Source organism: Balaenoptera musculus, chromosome X (assembly GCF_009873245.2).
Source record: "Balaenoptera musculus isolate JJ_BM4_2016_0621 chromosome X, mBalMus1.pri.v3, whole genome shotgun sequence".
NCBI classification, from domain to species: Eukaryota; Metazoa; Chordata; class Mammalia; order Artiodactyla; family Balaenopteridae; genus Balaenoptera; species Balaenoptera musculus.
The window spans coordinates 91,115,375-91,134,912 of NC_045806.1; the positions used below are offsets into that span (position 1 = coordinate 91,115,375).

General features: G+C 37.0%; 2 protein-coding genes across 4 annotated transcripts in view; one reads left to right on the top strand and one right to left on the bottom strand.

Moving 5' to 3' along the window:
• On the bottom strand, positions 1-7,092 carry PSMD10 (proteasome 26S subunit, non-ATPase 10). 2 transcript variants are annotated; one of them, XM_036840961.1, is made up of 5 exons: positions 6,917-7,092; positions 4,638-4,736; positions 3,460-3,606; positions 3,199-3,365; positions 1-963 (listed from the first exon to the last, which is right to left on the bottom strand). In XM_036840961.1, exons 1-5 carry the CDS (start codon positions 7,028-7,030, stop codon positions 810-812), a joined length of 681 nt encoding a protein of 226 aa, XP_036696856.1. In that variant the 5' UTR covers positions 7,031-7,092; the 3' UTR covers positions 1-809. The 2 variants fall into 2 exon arrangements, with proteins under 2 accessions (XP_036696856.1, XP_036696857.1); XM_036840962.1 differs by having other exon boundaries at positions 9-963; positions 3,278-3,365.
• Positions 7,093-7,273: 181 nt separating this feature from the next.
• Positions 7,274-19,538, top strand: part of ATG4A (autophagy related 4A cysteine peptidase) — a 68,997-nt gene continuing 56,732 nt past the window's right edge. Inside the window, exon 1 of one of the 2 annotated variants that reach the window (XM_036840999.1) lies at positions 7,274-7,341. In XM_036840999.1, the coding sequence (XP_036696894.1) occupies positions 7,332-7,341 (10 nt within the window). In that variant the 5' untranslated portion in view covers positions 7,274-7,331. The remainder of the gene's footprint in view (positions 7,342-19,538) is intronic. The other variant, XM_036841000.1, reaches the window with a different exon arrangement.

Consider the following 19,538-nt stretch of genomic DNA (forward strand, 5'->3'; position numbering starts at 1 on the left):
TTGGGAGATTCTCTCAACATTTTATTTTTTTAGTTTCTGAAATACAAATCAAAATACATTTTTGTTACACGTCATGGTAACAAGCTTGACATTCTTTTCAATACAGGATGACTTAATATAGGTACTTCAAAACTTCCTTTTTATAAACAATACACTTTATTTTGGAGGGAAATAGCCCATTAAAAACACACATTGGTACACAGGCTATTATTTTTCATTATTTTAGTGTTTACGAATGCCAAACTTGGATAGCATGCCCTCTGAACTGAAAATTTCGTCCTCACAATATATAAGTATTCCTTCTATAACAAAAACAAATTAAACCATACTGTTGGAAAAAACAGAAATATTTGGCATAGGCCTCTGAGTGGGCTTGAAAAACGAGTTACGATGTGTTTCAACTGTATGGAAGAACATTCTAGAATCCACCTAGAAACATTTGGCAAAACAATTGGCCTGGTGCTATTGGGGTTGTTCTGCCTCAGAGGGGGATAGAGGGTGCATGGCAGGGTGCTGAAGACTCACAACAGCCACAGAATCACTTATTCAAAGTTAACCAAGATTCAATACAGAATAATATACAACAGTAGAACAATCTCAATTATTATTATTGTTATTCAATGCCTGGAAAGCAAGTTGTAAGCTAAGAAAAAATACCTCAGCAGGAACAATAGTCAACATGTTTATAAGACTTGGAAGATGAAAAAACTTCATCATTCATAGATGACGTCTTGTGCACAAGTACATTAGTTTCCAGGACATTAGGGGACAACCACAAAACATACAAAGTAAGAATAAATCCAAGCTGCTTAACTTTCCACCATTCTCTTGAGTATTAAACCCAGACCACCTTTGGCCACTTGCAGGGGTGTCTTTTCTTCTTTATTCTCAATGTAAATACTTGCTCCTTGGGACACCAGCAGTTTTGCTTCTTCCACTCTCTCCTCATCACAGGCTAAGTGTCTGAAATCAAGGACCACAAAGACGGATTAATCATTTGCAATTCTATGTAATGGTTAGGATTTCCTGACAGGTAGTCTAAACTGCATATTATTAGGTAGTGTAATATTGGAAAGTTACTTAATCTGGAAAGGAAAATCGATTTTCATGGGGAAGACTGTTTATAAGTTAAAATTCATTGGAATAGTCTTATAATACCAGATCATAAATCACAATTCTGGTCCTACTACAACAGAAGTGATCTAAATGCCAGCCTAAGGAATAACGTCCTTATTTTATGAAGATTAGTGGTTTACACCAAACACATGCAATAATTCCAGGCTAGAACTTCGAAAAACCTCCATACACAACCTGCTAACAGCAATTTGTGTGGTTTAAATTTTGGAAAAGCAGTTTAAAAAATTTTATATCATCTGATTGTTACAGACACCTTGTAAGTTAGCAAGGTATTATTATCACCATTTTACAGTTGAAATTGTGACAGAGGTTAGTCTTTGCCTATGATGACATGGCTGAGCAGTAAGTGAGGGGGAAACCTTGTCAGGCACTTAACGGTTTACCAGGTAGGGTATTAGACACTAACATGTTATTTTATTTAACCTTCACAACAATCTAGTGAGGAAGGAATTATTATCCTCATATTACAGATAAGGAAATTAGACTCAGGAATGTTAAGTAACTTCTCTGAGTTACTTAATACAAGTATTTAATATAGTTGTTTAAGTGGCTGAGTTTGGATTGGGTAAACAGCATGTAGCTATTCCTTAATCATAGGCTCTGCTCAGGACCCGATACTGCCTGACTCCTAAATTTCCTCCAGGCCACCTTGCCTTTCTTATTTGGAGAAAAGGGCTAGAATATGCATGTTTTTCTAGACAGAGTCGCTCAGAACTACAGAAAAAAATTGTAAAACTAAGAGTTAAGAAAACAATACTTTAAAAAAAATTGAATCCTACTTTGGACTAAAAAGAAGACTCACAGAATTTCTGGTTCAAAAAAGTCACCATTCGATAAGGAAGAATAGTGGCTAAGTACTGTAGAAAAAATATCAAGGTAGAGGACGGCTTCAGGTCAAGCATAAATCAATTCCAGATGGATTTGAGTTAAATGAAAAATAATAACCAAACCAAACCAATGCAATGTTTTAAAAAAAACTACAACAAAATACAGGTGAATGGTTAGCTAATTTCAGGGTGAGGAAGCACTTTCTAGCTATGAGGGAAGATTAATAGGTTTGACTGTATAGAGTTGAAATCTTCGGTTATTTCAAAAAAAATCATAAACAAAATGAAAAGACAAACTGGGAAAAATATTTTCAACTAACATGGCAGAAGGTTAATATTTGTACTATGTCAAGTCAAGGGTACATAAAAAAATCAGTAACAATAAATTAATTCTCCAAAAGGAAATAGAGAAAGGGACACAAAAAGTTATAATTTAGAGAAGGAATATAATTAGTCATAGGCATTAAAAAATGTTTAGCTTCATTGATAATAAAAAATGTAAATTACAACTCTGAAATACCATTTTTCCTATAAGAAAAGGATATTTTTGGTGTTGGTGGGGGGGTAATAGGCACTCTCACACTGCTATTGGGAGGGTACAATGATACAACTCCTCTGGAAGCAATCTGGGAATATTCAGCAATTGTCTTAAACTATGTGTATCTGTTGACCCAGCAATTCTACTTCTAACTTCTATACTAAGATAATAATCAGCAGTATGGCCAATGATTTTTGTATAAAGTTGGTCAATGTAGCATTATTTATAATAGTGGAAAACTCAAAAAAGCTTAAATATACAGTAATAGAGGAATTATTAAATTATGCCATATCCATAAAATGGAGTTGTGGATAGCCATTCAAAAACGTTTTAGAAATATTTATTAACATTGGAAAATGCTCACAATATACTATGAGGTGAAAAGAACAAGATATAAAACTACATACACAGTATCGTCCCAATTTTACAAAAAAAAAAAGCGTATGTAAAGTATGCACATTTGCATATAAAAGACAGGGAGGAAATACGTTAAAATGTTATCAGTGGTTATTTCTGGGTGGCAAAATGATAGGCATTTTGAATTTTTATCTTTATACTTCTGTGTACTTTCAATTTTTTTTCGCCATAAACATGTATTACATTTATAAGCAGACTAAAAAAAGAAATGACGTGTAAGAATTAGTGCAAGAGGGCTGATGTCAGGTAGAATACAAATGACTGCTACTTGTCACTTACAGAGGAGTGTTACCCTCAGTGTCTTGGATGTTTGTGGAAGCTTTGTAGTACAGAAGAATATGAATCATCTTCAAGTTACCCTTGGCTGCTGCCCGGTGCATTGCTGTAGCCTCATAATGGTCCTTAGCGTCTGGATTAGCCCCGCCTTCCAGTAACATGACAGCAATCTGGGAAGATGGAGAAGAAAACAATGCAGAGATCTATTTGTGTTTGCGTACAGGTTTAGAACTCAAAAGAAGTAGCCTAGGAATGGAATCCTACCTCATGCCTGTTTTTGGAAGCTGCATAATGTAGGGGAGTACAGCCATTTTGATTGACAGCATTCACTTGAGCACCTTTTCCCAGAAGAGCTTTTACAATCTCATCCCGGCCAGCAGAAGCAGCAATATGAAGAGGAGACCAACCTGCCTGTAAAAGAGGTGGGCAGAACAAAAACCAGGGAGAAAAGGCACAGGGATCAATGCTAACATTTAGGCAGGGTTTACAGAGCTGTGTGTAAATGGTTTAAAAAAATAATATTCTTTCTCTTTCCCTCATTAAGCACTGCAGGATATTTGGAAACCAGATATATAAAAGAAAAGAAAAGCACCCATAATCCCACAACATGGAAATAATACATAAGTCTAATTCTAATGTGTTTTAAGATTGGGATCAAGGATACCCCAATAGGATATCAAGTTCTGTGAGGGGCGTTTTCCACAATGCCCACTTATCATTACTTTGTGAGAATTTTTCTATGTCATTCTTTGGAATCATAACTTTATTCGTTGCATATTATTATCATTATTATTATTATTTTTGGCCACGCCAGGCGGCTTGCGGGATCTTAGTTCCCTGACCAGGGATTGAACCTGTGCCCTCGGCAGCAAAAGCACGGAGTCCCAACCACTGGATCACCAGGGAATTCCCTGGTTGCATATTATTTTATTAGGTGGATATATATGCTGTATTCAACTGTTCCTCCATTAAACTGTTTTTACTTTTTTGCCGTTATCAATATTATTTCATTGAGCATCCTCGAAAAGGAATCTGCCTACAAAAACATTTCCATCCTTATTCTTCACAAGTCTTATCCTAATATAACCAATACCATTACACCAAATCTTTATATAACAAAAAAAGATATCTAGGCCCTTATTATTCAGGCAATATTCACAAAAAACAATTTCCAACATAATAAAAAGGATTTGTAGTCTCTTAGGGGTCATCATAATAAGACTTGATCTGCATGTTTACCTTAAATTACAGGCTATGAGTGGCAAAATGAACATTCTGAAATAATGCAACCACCAGTCCTGTATTTGGTCACTGGGGCCATGCTGTAACTTCCTAGTCATAAAGGTTAAAATTTGTTTGTGAGCTTAATACTCGGGCTTTCGTAAACACCAGTCTGGAGTCTAAAGATAACTGGGAATTTATCAACTCTGCCTAGTACTCACATCATCTTTATCATTCACTGGCACTCCAAGTTGCAGCAAGAATTCAACAATTTCTGTATGTCCGGCTGAGCATGCCCAATGCAAGGCAGTTCTGCTGTCCTACACGGGAAGCAGAGAAGCAATAAGACCAACATTCTTGAAGAGAAATAGAAGAACTAAGGCAAGAAAGCAGAAAAAAAAATTAATATTGGAGCCAGCAAACCTACGGTTTGGGAACAAGAAATGGAGAGCACTGGATCCTCAGGTAGGTAACCTTAAACCATATTACTTACATAAGAGAGACCAAGGTTTTAGTAACATGAGGAGAATACATTGATGAACGTAGGTAATTCTGGGCAGACTAGAGCCATGAAAGCAATAGAGCAAAAAACTGATTTCAGTGCTTTGGCAGAAATACAGCTTTGGCTATTTCCATTATTTACGTACTTTTATGTCAGGCACTGTGCTAAGAGTTTTACGTGCATCATCTCCTGTAGTCCCCATGATCCTATACAGTGGATATTATCCCCATTTTACAGACTCCTCAGGGTAAGCAACTTGTCAAGGTCGCACAGCTAGTAAATCGTGAAGTTGGGACACAAACCCGTCAGCTCTGAATTTTCTAGATGCTCTAGAAAGAACAAATGTATCTTGTGGGAAAGAAATGTTCATGAAACTAGTTGAGACTATAACCATTTAAAAAACATACCACACACAGAATTAGAAAGCAACATTACTTTAAAAAAATAATAAGCTAGGAGTTAGTCATGTTTCTCAAAAGGAATCTCTCTCTCTCTCTCTTTTTTTTTTGCAGTGACTGCTATATTTCTTAGCCCTATGTAAAAGAAAATGGTATTTTAAACTTTATTACAAAAATTTCAAACTCATATAAAAATACAGGGAACATAATATAATCCATATGCCTATCACCTACATCTTATAACTATTTTGCCATATTTGCCTCATCTGTTTTTCTCCTTGATGAGATTTTTAAAAACAAATCTTAAATATTATGACCTTTCATACCTAAATATTTGAGTATCTAAAAAATACTTCACTACATAGCTATTACACTGATTAAAATGAACACTAACTCCTTTATAACATCAAATACCCAGGTTTCCCCAACTGTCCCCCAAATGTCTTTTTGCAGTTGGCTTGTTTCAATCAGGATCCATACAAGCTCCATAAGTTGCAAATGTTTGTTATGTTTCTTAAGTCTTTTGATCTTGAATAGTTTCTCCCTTTTTTATGCCATTGACTTGATGAAGAATGGTTAGAAGTATTATTAAATCTTAATTTAATATTGTTAAATTAAATCTAAAGTATTAAATATCACCAGACCAAAATGAAGGTAAACTAGACAAAGGCATTTTCAGGTTGAGCAATAAAGGAAAGTTCCAGAAAAAAAGTCTCCGAACTTCTAATTCTCTTCCCAAACACACAAAATGGAGATTTGTAATTATGTGACACTGTCTTGCTAGTGCTTAGCATGGTGCCTGTCAAATAGGAGGCAATCTATAAATGTATGTTGGCTTACTGAGGGCACCGTGAATCCTTCTAGAAACTCAGGGTGAAAGCATGAGGGTCTTTTGAGCAGGAGGGCAGAAAGAAACACTTCCCAAGGTCCACTCACTTTTGTTCTGCCTTTGCCTAGAATACCCCTTCATCCCCCAGGGAAATCCCACTCATCCTTCAAGATACAGCCAACCTTCCCTCCTTTGCAAAGCCTCTTCAGTTACGACAACATTCGGCTTTTCTAAGCGAGATTAAATCAGGTCCTTCCATGATATGTCCTGAAAGCCCCACGTCAACTTCTCTCCCGAGTATTTACCACAATTTATAATCGGACATATGATTTGGGATTATTTTATTAACGTCTGCTCCTTCCATTCGACTGTATCCTCAGCTCCCAGCTGAGGCGTTCAGTTACACGTGTTCCATAGAATAAAATCACTAATAAAAGCAGACAAACCCATTTCCAAAAACCAAAAACTTTCCTTCTCACGGATGTCTCAAAGAGTGGGCATTTCTGAGAAACGCGCAAACGTTCTAGAAATATCCAAGATACAGCGACTAAGTACTGGGCCAAAAAACAACATTGGCGGTTTGTGGGGCTAGCTCCGGCCGCCCAGTCCCGAGTCCTGAGGTGACCCTGGGGTAAGGATGGGGCGGCGGGGGCGGGGATCTGGCCCTCTCGGAACCGGCCTCCCCATGGGTTGGGCTGGGCCGGGCAGCCACGTTGGTCTCCGCCGCTGCCGCCGCCGCCGCCAGCGGAGAGGCCCCAAGCGTTGCTTTACCTGGTCAGTCCTAGTGGCCAGGGATTTATCGGCCAGGATCGTCTCCTTCAACTCCTCCAGCTTCCCGCTGTAGGCCAGGTTGCAGACCATTAGGTTAGACACACACCCCTCCATTTCGCTTTCCCAGGATCTCGGTGAAGCCTGACCAGGGACCGCCTCACGTCGCCAGCTCCGACTGCCAATCAAAAGAGGCGTTAGAGCTCCCCCAGTCACCAACCTCGCTCGTTCCTTTGCTTCTTTTCCCATCGCAGGGCGCCTCTGGGAGTTGCAGTTTGAGCGCAGTTCCGGGCGGGGAGGCGCCTTTGCCGCTGTCTCAGTCTCTGCCATTAGCAGCGCGGAACTACGAGTCCCGGGGTCCCTTGCGGCCGCCGTAGTCAAGTGGCCGGTGGAATTGGCCCAGGATGACAGCTGGAGAATGGAGTCAGGTACGGGGAGCGGCTTCGTGTAGAACCGGGGTGGGTGGTCGCTGTTGGGGCATTGAGTCGGTGACGCGAAGTGGGTGCGGGGTCATGGCAAGACAGTTATGGGAGCCAGAAAGTCCTGTCCCACGGGGGCCCTGACCTGCAGTGGTAAGCGGAAGGGAAAACGGTAGCAGCTGAGTACTACCTCCTGCGCTCGAACCAGTGCCTGTGGCCATCCTCCCCCTCGCTGCTACCGCCGCCAAAGGAATGGAAAGAACTAGGGGTTAATTATTCTGACGTTTCGGCGGAGTGGCATTAGGGCAGAATTCTGCCACAACAGTGATAGCATATGACACCGTAGTAAGGTGATGTGCCAGGGTGATGCCAAAGGCAGAGTGTGATGCCATAGGACCCACTTGATATCTAAGAGATCTCGGGAAGTCCGTGGCGTGGTGACATCACAACTTGATGAGGGTCATCTTGACACTGTGGTATGGTGTTGGCTCTTTAATATCACGATAATAACGGTGACATCGAAGTCTTGCCAGAACTATTAAGCTAATAGTGTTTCTATTTATGGGATTCCTAAATAGTGCCATAGCAGAAGAGATGCAAGGCTTATCCTTTATAGGGCATATCCAGACTGGCATCATACCAAAACCAGGTAACGATAAGAATACACTCAAGAAAGAGACTGACTGTGTTTATATTTACCCTGTTATGGTGTAGAACAGGGCTTGGCAACCTTTCTGTAAAGAGCCACATAGTAAATATTTTAGGCTTTGGGGGCCAAAAGGCAAAATCGAGGATAATTTGTAGGTACTTATATGACAAGGGAGAAAACAAATTTCAACAAATATTTATTGATGAAATTCAAGGTATAGTAATAATAATTGAGCACTTTTTTTTTGTAATATGAGACTACTAATGAGAATAATGGAATTCTTTTGGGGGAGTTAACATTTTGTTTATTTGGGGCTAATAGTCAGTGTTCCCCATCGTCAAAATCATTTCAAATGTTCATCTGTTAGTACTGATCTGTAATGAGATTTTACCCATTTCATCTTTGTAAATGTCTTTTCACACAGATAGGTATGAATCCACAAACATATTCTTGTTATTTTTTATTTAAATACATTTTAAATTTCAGAATAGCTTTAGATTTATGGAAAAGTTGCAAAGGTAATGCAGAATTCCTGTGTACCCCTCACCCAGTTTCCCCTACTGTTCCTTTCCTATTTTTAACAGCTTTATTGGGATATATTTTTCATATCATAAAATTCACCCATTTTAAGTATAGTTAAATATTTTTAGTAACTTTACTGAATGGTACAACCATAATCATAATCAGTTTCAGAACATTTTCATTTCCCCCCAAAGATCCCTCATGCTCATTTATTTACAGTTAATCCTCGTTCCCACTCTCAGCCCCAGGTAACCACTGATCTACTTTGTCTCTATAAATTTACCTATTCTGGGCATTTCATCTAAATTAAATCAAATAAGAAGTGGTCTTTTGTGCCTGGCTTCTTTCACTTAGAATAATATTTTTTGAGGTTCATCCATATTGTAACATGTACCAGTACTTCATTAATTTTTATTGCCAAATAGTATTCCATTATGTGGCTATAACCCATTTTGTCTGTCTACTCACTAGACATGTAGGTTGTTTCCAGTTTTTGGCTATTATGAATAATGCTGCTAAGGACATTAGCGTGCGAGTCTTTGTGTGGACAGGTGTTTTCATTTCTCTTTGGTAGGAACCTAAGGGTGGAATGACTGCATGATATGGCAAATTTAATCTTTAACTTTATAAGAAACTATAAAACTATTTTCCAAAGCGGCAGCACTGTTTTGCATTGCCACTAGTAATGTATGAGGGTTTCTGTTTCTCCACTTCCTTGCCAACATTTGTTATTGTCTTTTTGATATAGCCATTCTGAATGGATGTGAAATTATATCTTATTGTGGTTATAATTTGTACGTCCTTAGTGACTAATGATGAGCACCTTTTCATTTACTTACTAGCCATTCATACATCTTTTCCATTTTTAAATTGTTATTGTCTTTATTGTCTTTTTATTATTGAGTTGTAAGAATTATTTATATATTCTGGATACAAGTCCCTGTAGATATGATATGTGGATATTTTCTCCCACTCTGTTGCTCGTTTTTTCATTTTCTTAATGATGTCTTTTGAAGTGCAAAAGTTTAGAATTTTGACAAGATCTAATTTATTGTATTTTTTTTCTTTTATGGATCATGCTTTTGGTGTTGTACACTTTTAAAAATTGTACAATTTAATGTTATTAGTATTTTAGAATTGTGTTACCATCACCACACTCTTATTTGAAACATTTCCATTACCCCAGAAAGAAACCTCATGCCTGTTTTCACTCTCTCCCCATTTCCACTCCCAGGCCTAGGCAACCACTAATTTATTTTTTGTCTCTATGGATTTTCATTTTGGGGGATTTCATATAAATAGAATCATACAGTATGTAATCTTTTGTGTCTGGCTTCTTTCACTTAGCATAAGGTTTTTGAAATTTATCCAAATTTTAGTTTATATCAATACTTCATTCATTTTAGTGGCTGAGTAATATTCCATTGTATGGCTATACCATATTTCACTTATCTGTTCATGAGTTCATTGGTTTCTGCCTTTTGGTTATTATGAATAATGCCATTATAAACATTCATGTACACGTTTCTGTGCAGACATGTGTTTTCATTTCTCTTAGCACGTATCTAGGAGTGGAATTGCTGGGCCATATGGTAGCTCTATGTTTAACTTTGTGAGGAACTGCCAGACTTTACCAAAGTGGCTGCACTATTTCCCTTCCCACCAGCAATGTATGAGTGTTAGAATTTCTCCACATCTTTACCAACACTTGTTAATGTCTTTTTTTATTATAGCCATTCTAGTGAGTGCAAAGTGGTATCTCACTGTGATTTTGTTGTTTTGACCTGTGACAGCATGGGATGCATATAAAGCATGTTGACATTACTTATGATTCAAACAATGTTAGCTGTTGAAATGACTTTCCTACAGTGTAAGTTTCACATATAAGTGCTGTTTTGCCTTGTAATTTTAAGTTGAATTAATTAAGAAACATTATCAAGTCTGGAGCAAAAGCTAATTTCCAGGGCCATTCGGTGTTTGGCAATAGTGGTTGAAGGCAGTTCTTCCAACAGTTAAAAAATGTAAAAATCATTCCTACCTTCCTTACCATAAGAAAAACACATAGTGGATCTAATTTGGCCTGCCTGATGTAGTTTGCCGATGGCTGGTGTGTAAAAGTGTCCTGTATTTAGCAGGTGTTCAATAAATATTTATCCAGTTGATTACAGAGGTACAGCAGGCCTGCTGTGTGGTATTCACAAAGAATTGGGTATAGTAACATTTCACCATAATAATACATCAAGAAATTGGATTTGATTGTCAGAAACAGCTGGAAAAACAACTCCAAGTGCCTCTCCTACTGAGTGACTTGTTTGGGTAATCTTCCTTTATAGACGGTGTGTTGTGCTTTTATTTTATTTGATATGACAGGGTGGTTAACTTTCAATTCTGAGTCCCTTAAGGCCAAGGGTAAGGTATTCTTTGACTTTTTGAAAGCTTTCAAAGGTGTCTTCCCTTTTGTCACTGTCCTCAAGTATGGAGGAACAATGTAGTTACTGTTTATCAAGAAGAGTCAAAGGGGGGCCCTGTTAGGGACTGACTCCGTTGTTGTGCATACAATTGCATATTCCCTTTACTACTGGTCATATAGAGTCTAGGTCCTAGAACAAGCCAAGTTCACCTTCTGGCCTTTAGAATAACTAACGTTTACTGATCACATGTGTCAGGTATTGAGCTTATCTCATTTAATCCTTCACAACAACCCTATGAGGGAGGTACCATTATCCTCCAGTCCCCACCTTTTAAAAAATGAGAATACAGGCGCAGAGAAGAGAAGTAGCATGCCTGAGGTCACACAATTTGGCCAAAGTTTTAGCTAAAATGAAAATCCAGTGCTATTCTACCCCAAAGCCCTAGCGCTTAACCACTGCAATATACTGCTAAATATTGCTGAAGATGAAATTATGTGTAAATGCAAACCTCAGGTAATGCAATACTAATTCCTGTCAGAGCTCTTTGGGCTGTAACACTACCTATGATTCTTGGGAAATGACATGATTTTCATGCTCTAGAGCCACACTGTCCGGTAGAACTTTTTGTGATGATGGAAAAGTTCTGTATCTATGCTGTTCTGGTAGGGTAGCCACTAGTCACACTGAGCACTTGAAATGTGTCTAGGGACTAAATTTTAAATTTAATTTTAGTTATTTTTAATTTAAATAGCTTCATGTGGCTAGTGGTAATCATTGTGGACAGTGCAGAGAGGCAGTTTCCCCCTACTTGCTCCTTTCTAATTATCACTAAACATTTTATTTAATGTAAATGTTCTTTCCATAGCACAGCTGGAAACCAATATATTCTATAGTGAAACCAACTTGAGGAAACCCTACAGAGGTATATGACAGTTAACTGTATGACAGTCACAGGAATAGGTTCTGGCTTATCCAGAATGAAACTTCTCCATTCCCACCACTTGCTAGATAAAGTTTGAACAACTGGCCTTGAAGACCCTTTGCGATTGATTTTTTTCACTGTTTGCAGATGTAAGTTGTTTATGTGGTCAATTGCAAGCAATTCACAATAACCAGTTGCCTGGTTTAAGATGAGACATTTTAATCTGTGGCTCTAATATTTTTTTAAGCACATGTTTTAATCCTACAGATAAAAATGTCCTTGGTATTGTGTGTCACTGACCTATGCAAATCTTCCCCATTTAAATCTCTCTCTTCATAAAGCTGGCATATTGTTATAGGCTATTATAATAAAACATTTTATTTACTTGCTCCCTGGGTTTTAGCTTCCACACACTCTTGTTTTCTGAGTTATTTGCTTTATAAGTGGTTTACTTTTAAACTTTTTACTATAAAGAATAAGGGACTCACAAGAAGTTGCAAAAACAGTACCATATACTCTTCATCCAGTTTACCCCAATCATTACATTTTATGTAATTATAATACAAGGTAAGAAACAGGAAATTGACATTGGTAGGATGTGTGTGTACGGTTCTATGCTATTTTCTCACTTGCGTAGATTTGTGCAACCGTAACTGCAATCAAGATACAGAAATATTCCTTCACTAGAAAGCTACCCCTTCATAGTCACAGCTATCCACACCCCCTGCCAAATACTAATTTGTTTTCCTCCTCTATAATTTTGTCATTTTGAGAATTTTATATAAATGAAATAATGGAGAATGTGATTTTTTCCAATTTTTTCCACTTTGTTTAATGACCTCGAGATCCATCCAGGTTGATACGTGTATCAATAGTCTGTTCTTTTTTATTGCTGAGGAGTGTTTCATGCTATGGGTATACCACAGTTTGTTTAACCATTTACCTAATGAGAGACATTTTGGATATTTTCAGTTTGGGTCTGTTGCAAATAAAACTGTTATAAACATTTGAGTATAGGATTTAGTGTAGACATAACTCTCATTTGTCTGAGATACATGCCCAGGAGAGTAATTGCTGGGTCATATGGTAAGTGTATGTTTAGTTTTTAAAGAAACTTCTCCAGAGTGGCTATATAGCATTTTACACTCCCACCAGCAGTGTATGAGAGATCCAGTTTCTCTGCATCCTTACCAGCATTGTCGTTGTAATTGTTTCTTATTTTAGCCATTCTGATAGGTGCATAGTGATATCTTATTGTGGTTTTATTTGCATTTCTCTAATGGCTAATGATGGTCAGTATTTTTCCATGTGTTTATTTTCCATCCCTATATCTTCTTCAGTGAAATGTCTCTTCATGTCCTTTGCCTATTTTCTTTAAAATAAAAAAAAATTATGAGGTAACAGTGGTTAATAACATTATATGTTTCATGTGTACAATATTTTATTTCTGTGTACACTACAGTGTGCTCACCACCAAAAATCTAGTTTCTATCTATCACCATGCAGTTGACCCCCTTTGCCCATTTTGCCCTCCCTCCGCCCCTTCCCTTCTTGTAACCACTACTCTGTTCTCTGTATCTATGTGTTTGTTTATATTTGGTTTCATTTGTTCATTTATTTTGTTTGTTTATACATTTCACATATAAGTGAAATCATACAGTATTTGTCTTTTTCCATCTGACTTAGTTCACTTAGCATAATACCTCAAATTCCATCTACGTTATTGCAAATCCTTTGCCCATTTTATAATTGCATTGTTTGGGTTTTTTTGTTTTTTACCTGTTGAATTTTGAGAGTTCTTTATATACTCTAGATATATAAGTTCTTTGTCACATATGTAGTTTGCAAATATTTTTCTACCAGTCTATGGCTTGTCCTTTCATCTTATTAATAGGATTTTTTCATAGAGCAAACGCTTTTAAATTTGATGATGTCCAGTTCATCAATTTTTTTCTTTTATGGATTGTGCTTTTGTTGCTATGTCTAAGGACTCTTCACTAAGCCCTGGGTCTCAAAGATTTTCTCCTAGATTTTCTTCTAAAGTTTTTTTAGTTATATTTTACCTTCAAGTCCATGATCCATTTTGAGTTAATTTTTGTATTTAGTGTGAGGTTTAGGTTGAGGTTAATTTTTTTAAACTATGGATGTTCAGTTGCTTCAGCTCTATTGAATTGCTTTTGTACTATAGTAGAAAATGAGTATGCTGTACTTGTATAGGCCTATTTTGGGGTTCTCTGTTCTGATTCATTGATCTGTGTGTCCCTTTGCCATCTCACACAGTCTTGATTACCATAGCTCTATAATAAATTTTAAAATTGGGTAGAGTGATACTTCTTCCTTTATTATTTTTCAGTATTGTTTGTTTGTCTTTCCCTATACTTTTCAGAATAAGCTTTCCTATATCTAAAAAAAGGTTGCTAGGATGTTGATAGGAATTGTATAAGAGCTGTATATCAATTTGGGGAGAACTGAAATCTTTACTATGGTGAGTCTTTCAATTCATGAACAGGGCATATCTCTCCATTTATTCACATCTTCTTTTATTTCTTTTGCTAGCATTGTGTCGTTTTCAGCATTGTGTAGTTTTCAACATACAAGTCCTGTATATGTTTTGTTAAAATTATAATTATTTCATTTTTTGTGTGACTGTTAATGGTATTGTATTTTAAATTTTGGTTTCCATGTGTTCATTGCAAGTACATAGTAATACAATTGATTTTTGTATAATTTGTACCCGGCAATGTTGCTGAATTTACTGATCAAGTTCTAGGAGGTTTTTTCTGTTGTTGGTTTCTTTGGCTTTTCTTTGTAGACCATCTTGTCATCTGCAAATAGGGACAGTGGTATTTCTTTCTTTCCACTTTTTATGCCTCTTATTTCTCTGTCTTCCCTTATTGTTCTGGCTCAGAATTCCAGTACTATGTGTAATAGCTGTGGTGAGAGCTGAACCTTTGCTTTGTTTCCAATCCTAGGGGGAAAGTAGTCAATCTTTCAGCATTAAGTGTTATGTTAACTGTAGTTTTTTGGGGGTAGATATTCTTTTTAAAATTGAGGCAATTCCCCCCTAATTCCTAGTTTTCTGAGGCTTTTTGTCATCAATAAATGTTGAATTTTGTCAAACAGCTTTTTCAGTATCCACTAATATGACCATGTGCTTTTTTTTATTACACTGATTGATTTTCAAATATTGACCCCACCTTGCATCCCTGAAATAAATCCACTTGGTCATAGTGTATAAATTTGTTTACATATTGCTGAATTCTATTTGCTAATATTTTGTTAAGGATTTTTGTGTCTCTATTCATGAATGATATTGGCTTGTTATTTAATTTTTTGGTACTGTCTTTGATTTTCATATCAATGAAATATTAGCCTTATAATAAGAATTGGGAAGTATTTCCTCCTCTTGTATTTTCTGGAAGAGATTGTGTAACAGTCTCTACACAAAATTAATTGTGTATTAATTTTCCTTTAAGTGGTTGGTAGAATTCTCTAATGTAACCAACTGGGCCTGGAGATTTTTTTTGGAGTTTTTTTTTTTTTAAGGGAATTTTATTTTTATTTATTTATTTATTTATTTTTGGCTGTGTTGGGTCTTCCTTGCTGTGCAGGCTTTCTTTAGTTGCGGTGAGCGGGGGCCACTCCTCGTTGTGGTGCACGGGCTTCTCATTGTGGTGGCCTCTCTTGTTGGGGAGCACGGGCTCCAGGCACGCCGGCTTCAGTAGTTGTGGCTCGCAGGCTCTAGAGTGCAGGCCCAGTAGTTGTGGTGCACGGGCCCAGTTGCTCCATGGCATGTGGGAACTTCCTGGACAAGGGCTCGAACGTGTGTCCCCTTCATTGGCAGGCAGATTCTTAACCACTGCACCACCAGGGAAGCCCTGGAGTTTTAAAAGTACAGATTAAATTTCCTTAATAGCTATAGGACTACTAAAATTATCTATTTTGTATTGGGTGTCTGTTTGTGTTTTTCAAGGAATTGGTCCAGTTTTCAAAATTGTAAAATTTGTTTGTAGTATTTCCTTTATCCTTTTGGTGTTTGCAGAGTCTCTAGTGATATCCCCTGTCTCGTTCTGATATTAATAATTTGTGTTTTCTCTCTTTTTTTATTTGTCATTCTCGCTAGAGGTTTGTCTATTTTATTGATCTTTTCAAAGAATCAGCTCTTTACGTCATTGATTTTTCTCTATTAATTTTCAGTTTTCAATCTCATTGATTTTTGCTCTTAAATTGATTATTTCCTTCCTTCTCCTTGCTTTGGGTTTATTTTACTCTTATTTTTCTAGTTTTTTTTTTTAAGGTGGGAAATTATATTTTTAAATTTGAGACTTTTCCTCTTTTCTGAGGTAAGCATTTAGTGCTATAAATTTCCCACTCAGCAGCGGTTTAGCTGCATATCACATATTTTTTTATCGTGGTAAAAAACACATAATATGAAATCTACCCTCTTAAAAAAATTTTTTTAATATAAATGTTTACCTACTTTTCTTTTTTTTTAATTAATTAATTAATTAATTTTTGGCTGTGTTGGGTCTTTGTTTCTGTGCGAGGGCTTTCTCTAGTTGCGGCGAGCCGGGGCCACTCTTCATCGCGGTGTGCGGGCCTCTCACTGTCGCGGCCTCTCTTGTTGCAGAGCACAAGCTCCAGATGCGCAGGCTCAGTAGTTGTGGCTCACGGGCCCAGTTGCTCCGCGGCATGTGGGATCTTCCCAGACCAGGGCTCAAACCCGTGTCCCCTGCATTGGCAGGCAGATTCTCAACCACTGCGCCACCAGGGAAGCCCTACCCTCTTAAAATTTTAAGTGTACATTACACAATATTGTTAACTATAGGCACAATTTTTTTTAAAATTTTATTTTATTTTTAATTTATTTTTGAAAAATTTATATTTATTTATTTATTTATTTTTGCCTGCGTTGGGTCTTCATTGCTGCATGTGGGCTTTCTCTAGTTGCGATGAGCAGGGGCTACTCTTCATTGTGGTGCGTGGGCTTCTCATTGCGGTGGCTTCTCTTTGTTGCAGAGCACAGGCTCTAGGTATGTGGCTTTAGTAGTTGTGGAACATGGGCTCAGTAATTGTAGCTTGCAGGCTCTAGAGCGCAGGCTCAGCAGTTGTGGCGCATGGGCTTAGTTACTCCGTGGCATGTGGGATCTTCCCAGACCAGGGCTCGAGCCCTTGTCCCCTGCATTGGCAGGCGGATTCTTAGCCACTGCGCCACCAGGGAAGTCCTCCCCACAATGTTGTTTTCATCTTGCATGACTGAAACTCTATAACCATTGAATAGCAACTCCCCATTTCTCCCTCCCCCTAGTCCCTGGCAACCACCATTCTTTCAGTTTCTATGAGTTTGACTACTTTAGATACCTCATTTAAGTGGAACGATGCAGTATTTGATCTTCTGTGATGGCTTATTTCACTTAGCACAAGGTCCTCAAGTTCCATCTGTGTTGTAGCGTATTGCAGAATTTCCTTTTTATATGGCAGACTAATATTCTATTGTATTTATATACCATATATATACCACATTTTCTTTATTCATTCATTGATGGACATTTAGGTTATTTCTTCCTCTTGGCTTTTGTGAATAATGCTGCAATGAACATGGGAGTGCAAATATCTCTTCCAAAGCCTGTTTTCAATTCTTTTGGATAAATACCCAGAAATGGTATTGCTGGATTATATAGTAGTTCTATTTTTAATTTTTTGAGGAGCGTCTATACTATTTTTCCATAACAGTGGCATCATTTTACATTCCTACCAACAGTGTAGAAAGGTTCCGTTTCTCTACATCTTTGCCAACACTTGTTATTTTTTTTTAAATAGCCATCCTAGCAGGAGTGAGATGATGTCTAATTGTGGTTTTAATTTGCATTTCCCCGATGATTAGTGATTGTGAGCACTTTTTTCATATATCTGTTGGCCATTTGGATGTCTTCTTTGGAGAGATGTCTATTCAAGTCCTTTGTCCATTTTAAAATAAAGTTGCTATTATTATTATTTGCTATTGAGTTGTAGGAGCTCCTTATATATTTTGGATATAAACCCCTTATCAGAGGTATGGTTTACATATATATATAACCTCCTATACTGTAGGTTGCCTTTTCATTCTGTTGATTGTTTCCCTTGCTATGCAGAAGATTTTTTTTTCAGAAGATTTTTAGTTTGATGTAGTCCCACCTGTCTGTTTTTGTTTCGGTAGCCTGTGCTTTTAGCGTCATATCCAAGAAGTCATTGCCAAGACCAATATCTTGAAGTTTTTTCCCTAGGTTTTCTTCTAGGTGTTTTATAGTTTTAGGTCTTCTGTTGAAGCCTTTAATTTTGAGTTGATCTTTGTGTGTGGTGTAAGATAAGGGTCTAGTTTCATTCTTTTGCATGTGAATATTCAGTTTGCCCCACACCATTTGTTGAAGTGACTATGCTTTTCCCATTGTGTACTCTTGGCACCCTTGTTAAAGATCATTTGACCATATATGTGTGGGTTTATTTCTGGGCACTGTGCTCTGTTCCATTGGTCCATATGTCTGTCTTTATGCCAGTGCCATTTTGTTTTGATTACTGTAACTTTGTAATATGTTTTGAAATTAGGAAGTATGAGGTATCTAGCTTTGTTCTTCTTTCTCAAGATTGTTTTGGCTATTTGGGGTTATTTGTGGTTCTACATGAGTTTTAGGATTTTTTTCTATTTCTATAAAAAATGCCATTGGGATTTTGATAGGGATCATATTGAATATGTAGATTGATTTGGATAGTGTGGACATTTGAACAATATTGTCTTACAATCAATTAACATGGGATATCTTTCCATGTATTTGTACCTTTAAATTCCTTCCAGCAATGTTTTGTCATTTTCAGTGTACAAGAGTTTTGCCTCTTTGGTTAAGTTTATTCCTAAGTATTTTATTCTTTTCGATGCTGTTTTAAATGAAATTGGTTTCTAAATTTCCTTTTCAGATGGTTCATTGTTAGCGTATAGAAATATAACTGATTTTTGTATATTGATTTTGTATCCTGTAAAGACTTAATAGTTAGAGCATATGCTGAATTAATTTATTAGTTCTAACAATTTTTGTGGTGTCTTTAGAGTTTTCTACATATAAGGTCATGTCATATATAAACAGAACTAATTTTACTTCCTCCTTTCTAATTTGAGTGCCTTTTGTTTCCTTTTATTGCCTAATGGCTCTGGCTAGAACTTCCAGTACTATGTTGAATAGAAGTGGTGAGAGTGGGCATCTTTGTCTTGTTCCTGAATGAGGAAATCTTTCAATTTTTCATGACGGGGTATGATGTTAACTGTGGACTTTTTATATATGGCTTTTATCATGTAGAGGTAATGTCCTTTTATTCCTAGTTTGTTGAGTTTAGAATACTCAACTTTTTAACCTGAAAAAGTGTTGAATTTTGTCAAATGCTTTTTCTGCATCTATTGAGATGATCATGTGATTTTTTTTTCTCCCTTCATTCTGTTAATGTGGTGTATCACATTGATTGATTTGCATATGTTGAGTTATCCTTGCATCCTGGAGATAAATTCTACTTGGTTATGGTGTATAATTTTTTTAATGTGCTGTTGAATTTGGTTTGCTAGCATTTTGTTGAAAATTTTTGTATCTGTATTCATCAGGGATATTGGCCTATTGTTTTCTTTTCTTGTAGTGTCTTTCTTCTGGTTTTTGCATCAGGATAGTGCTGGCCTCACAAAGTG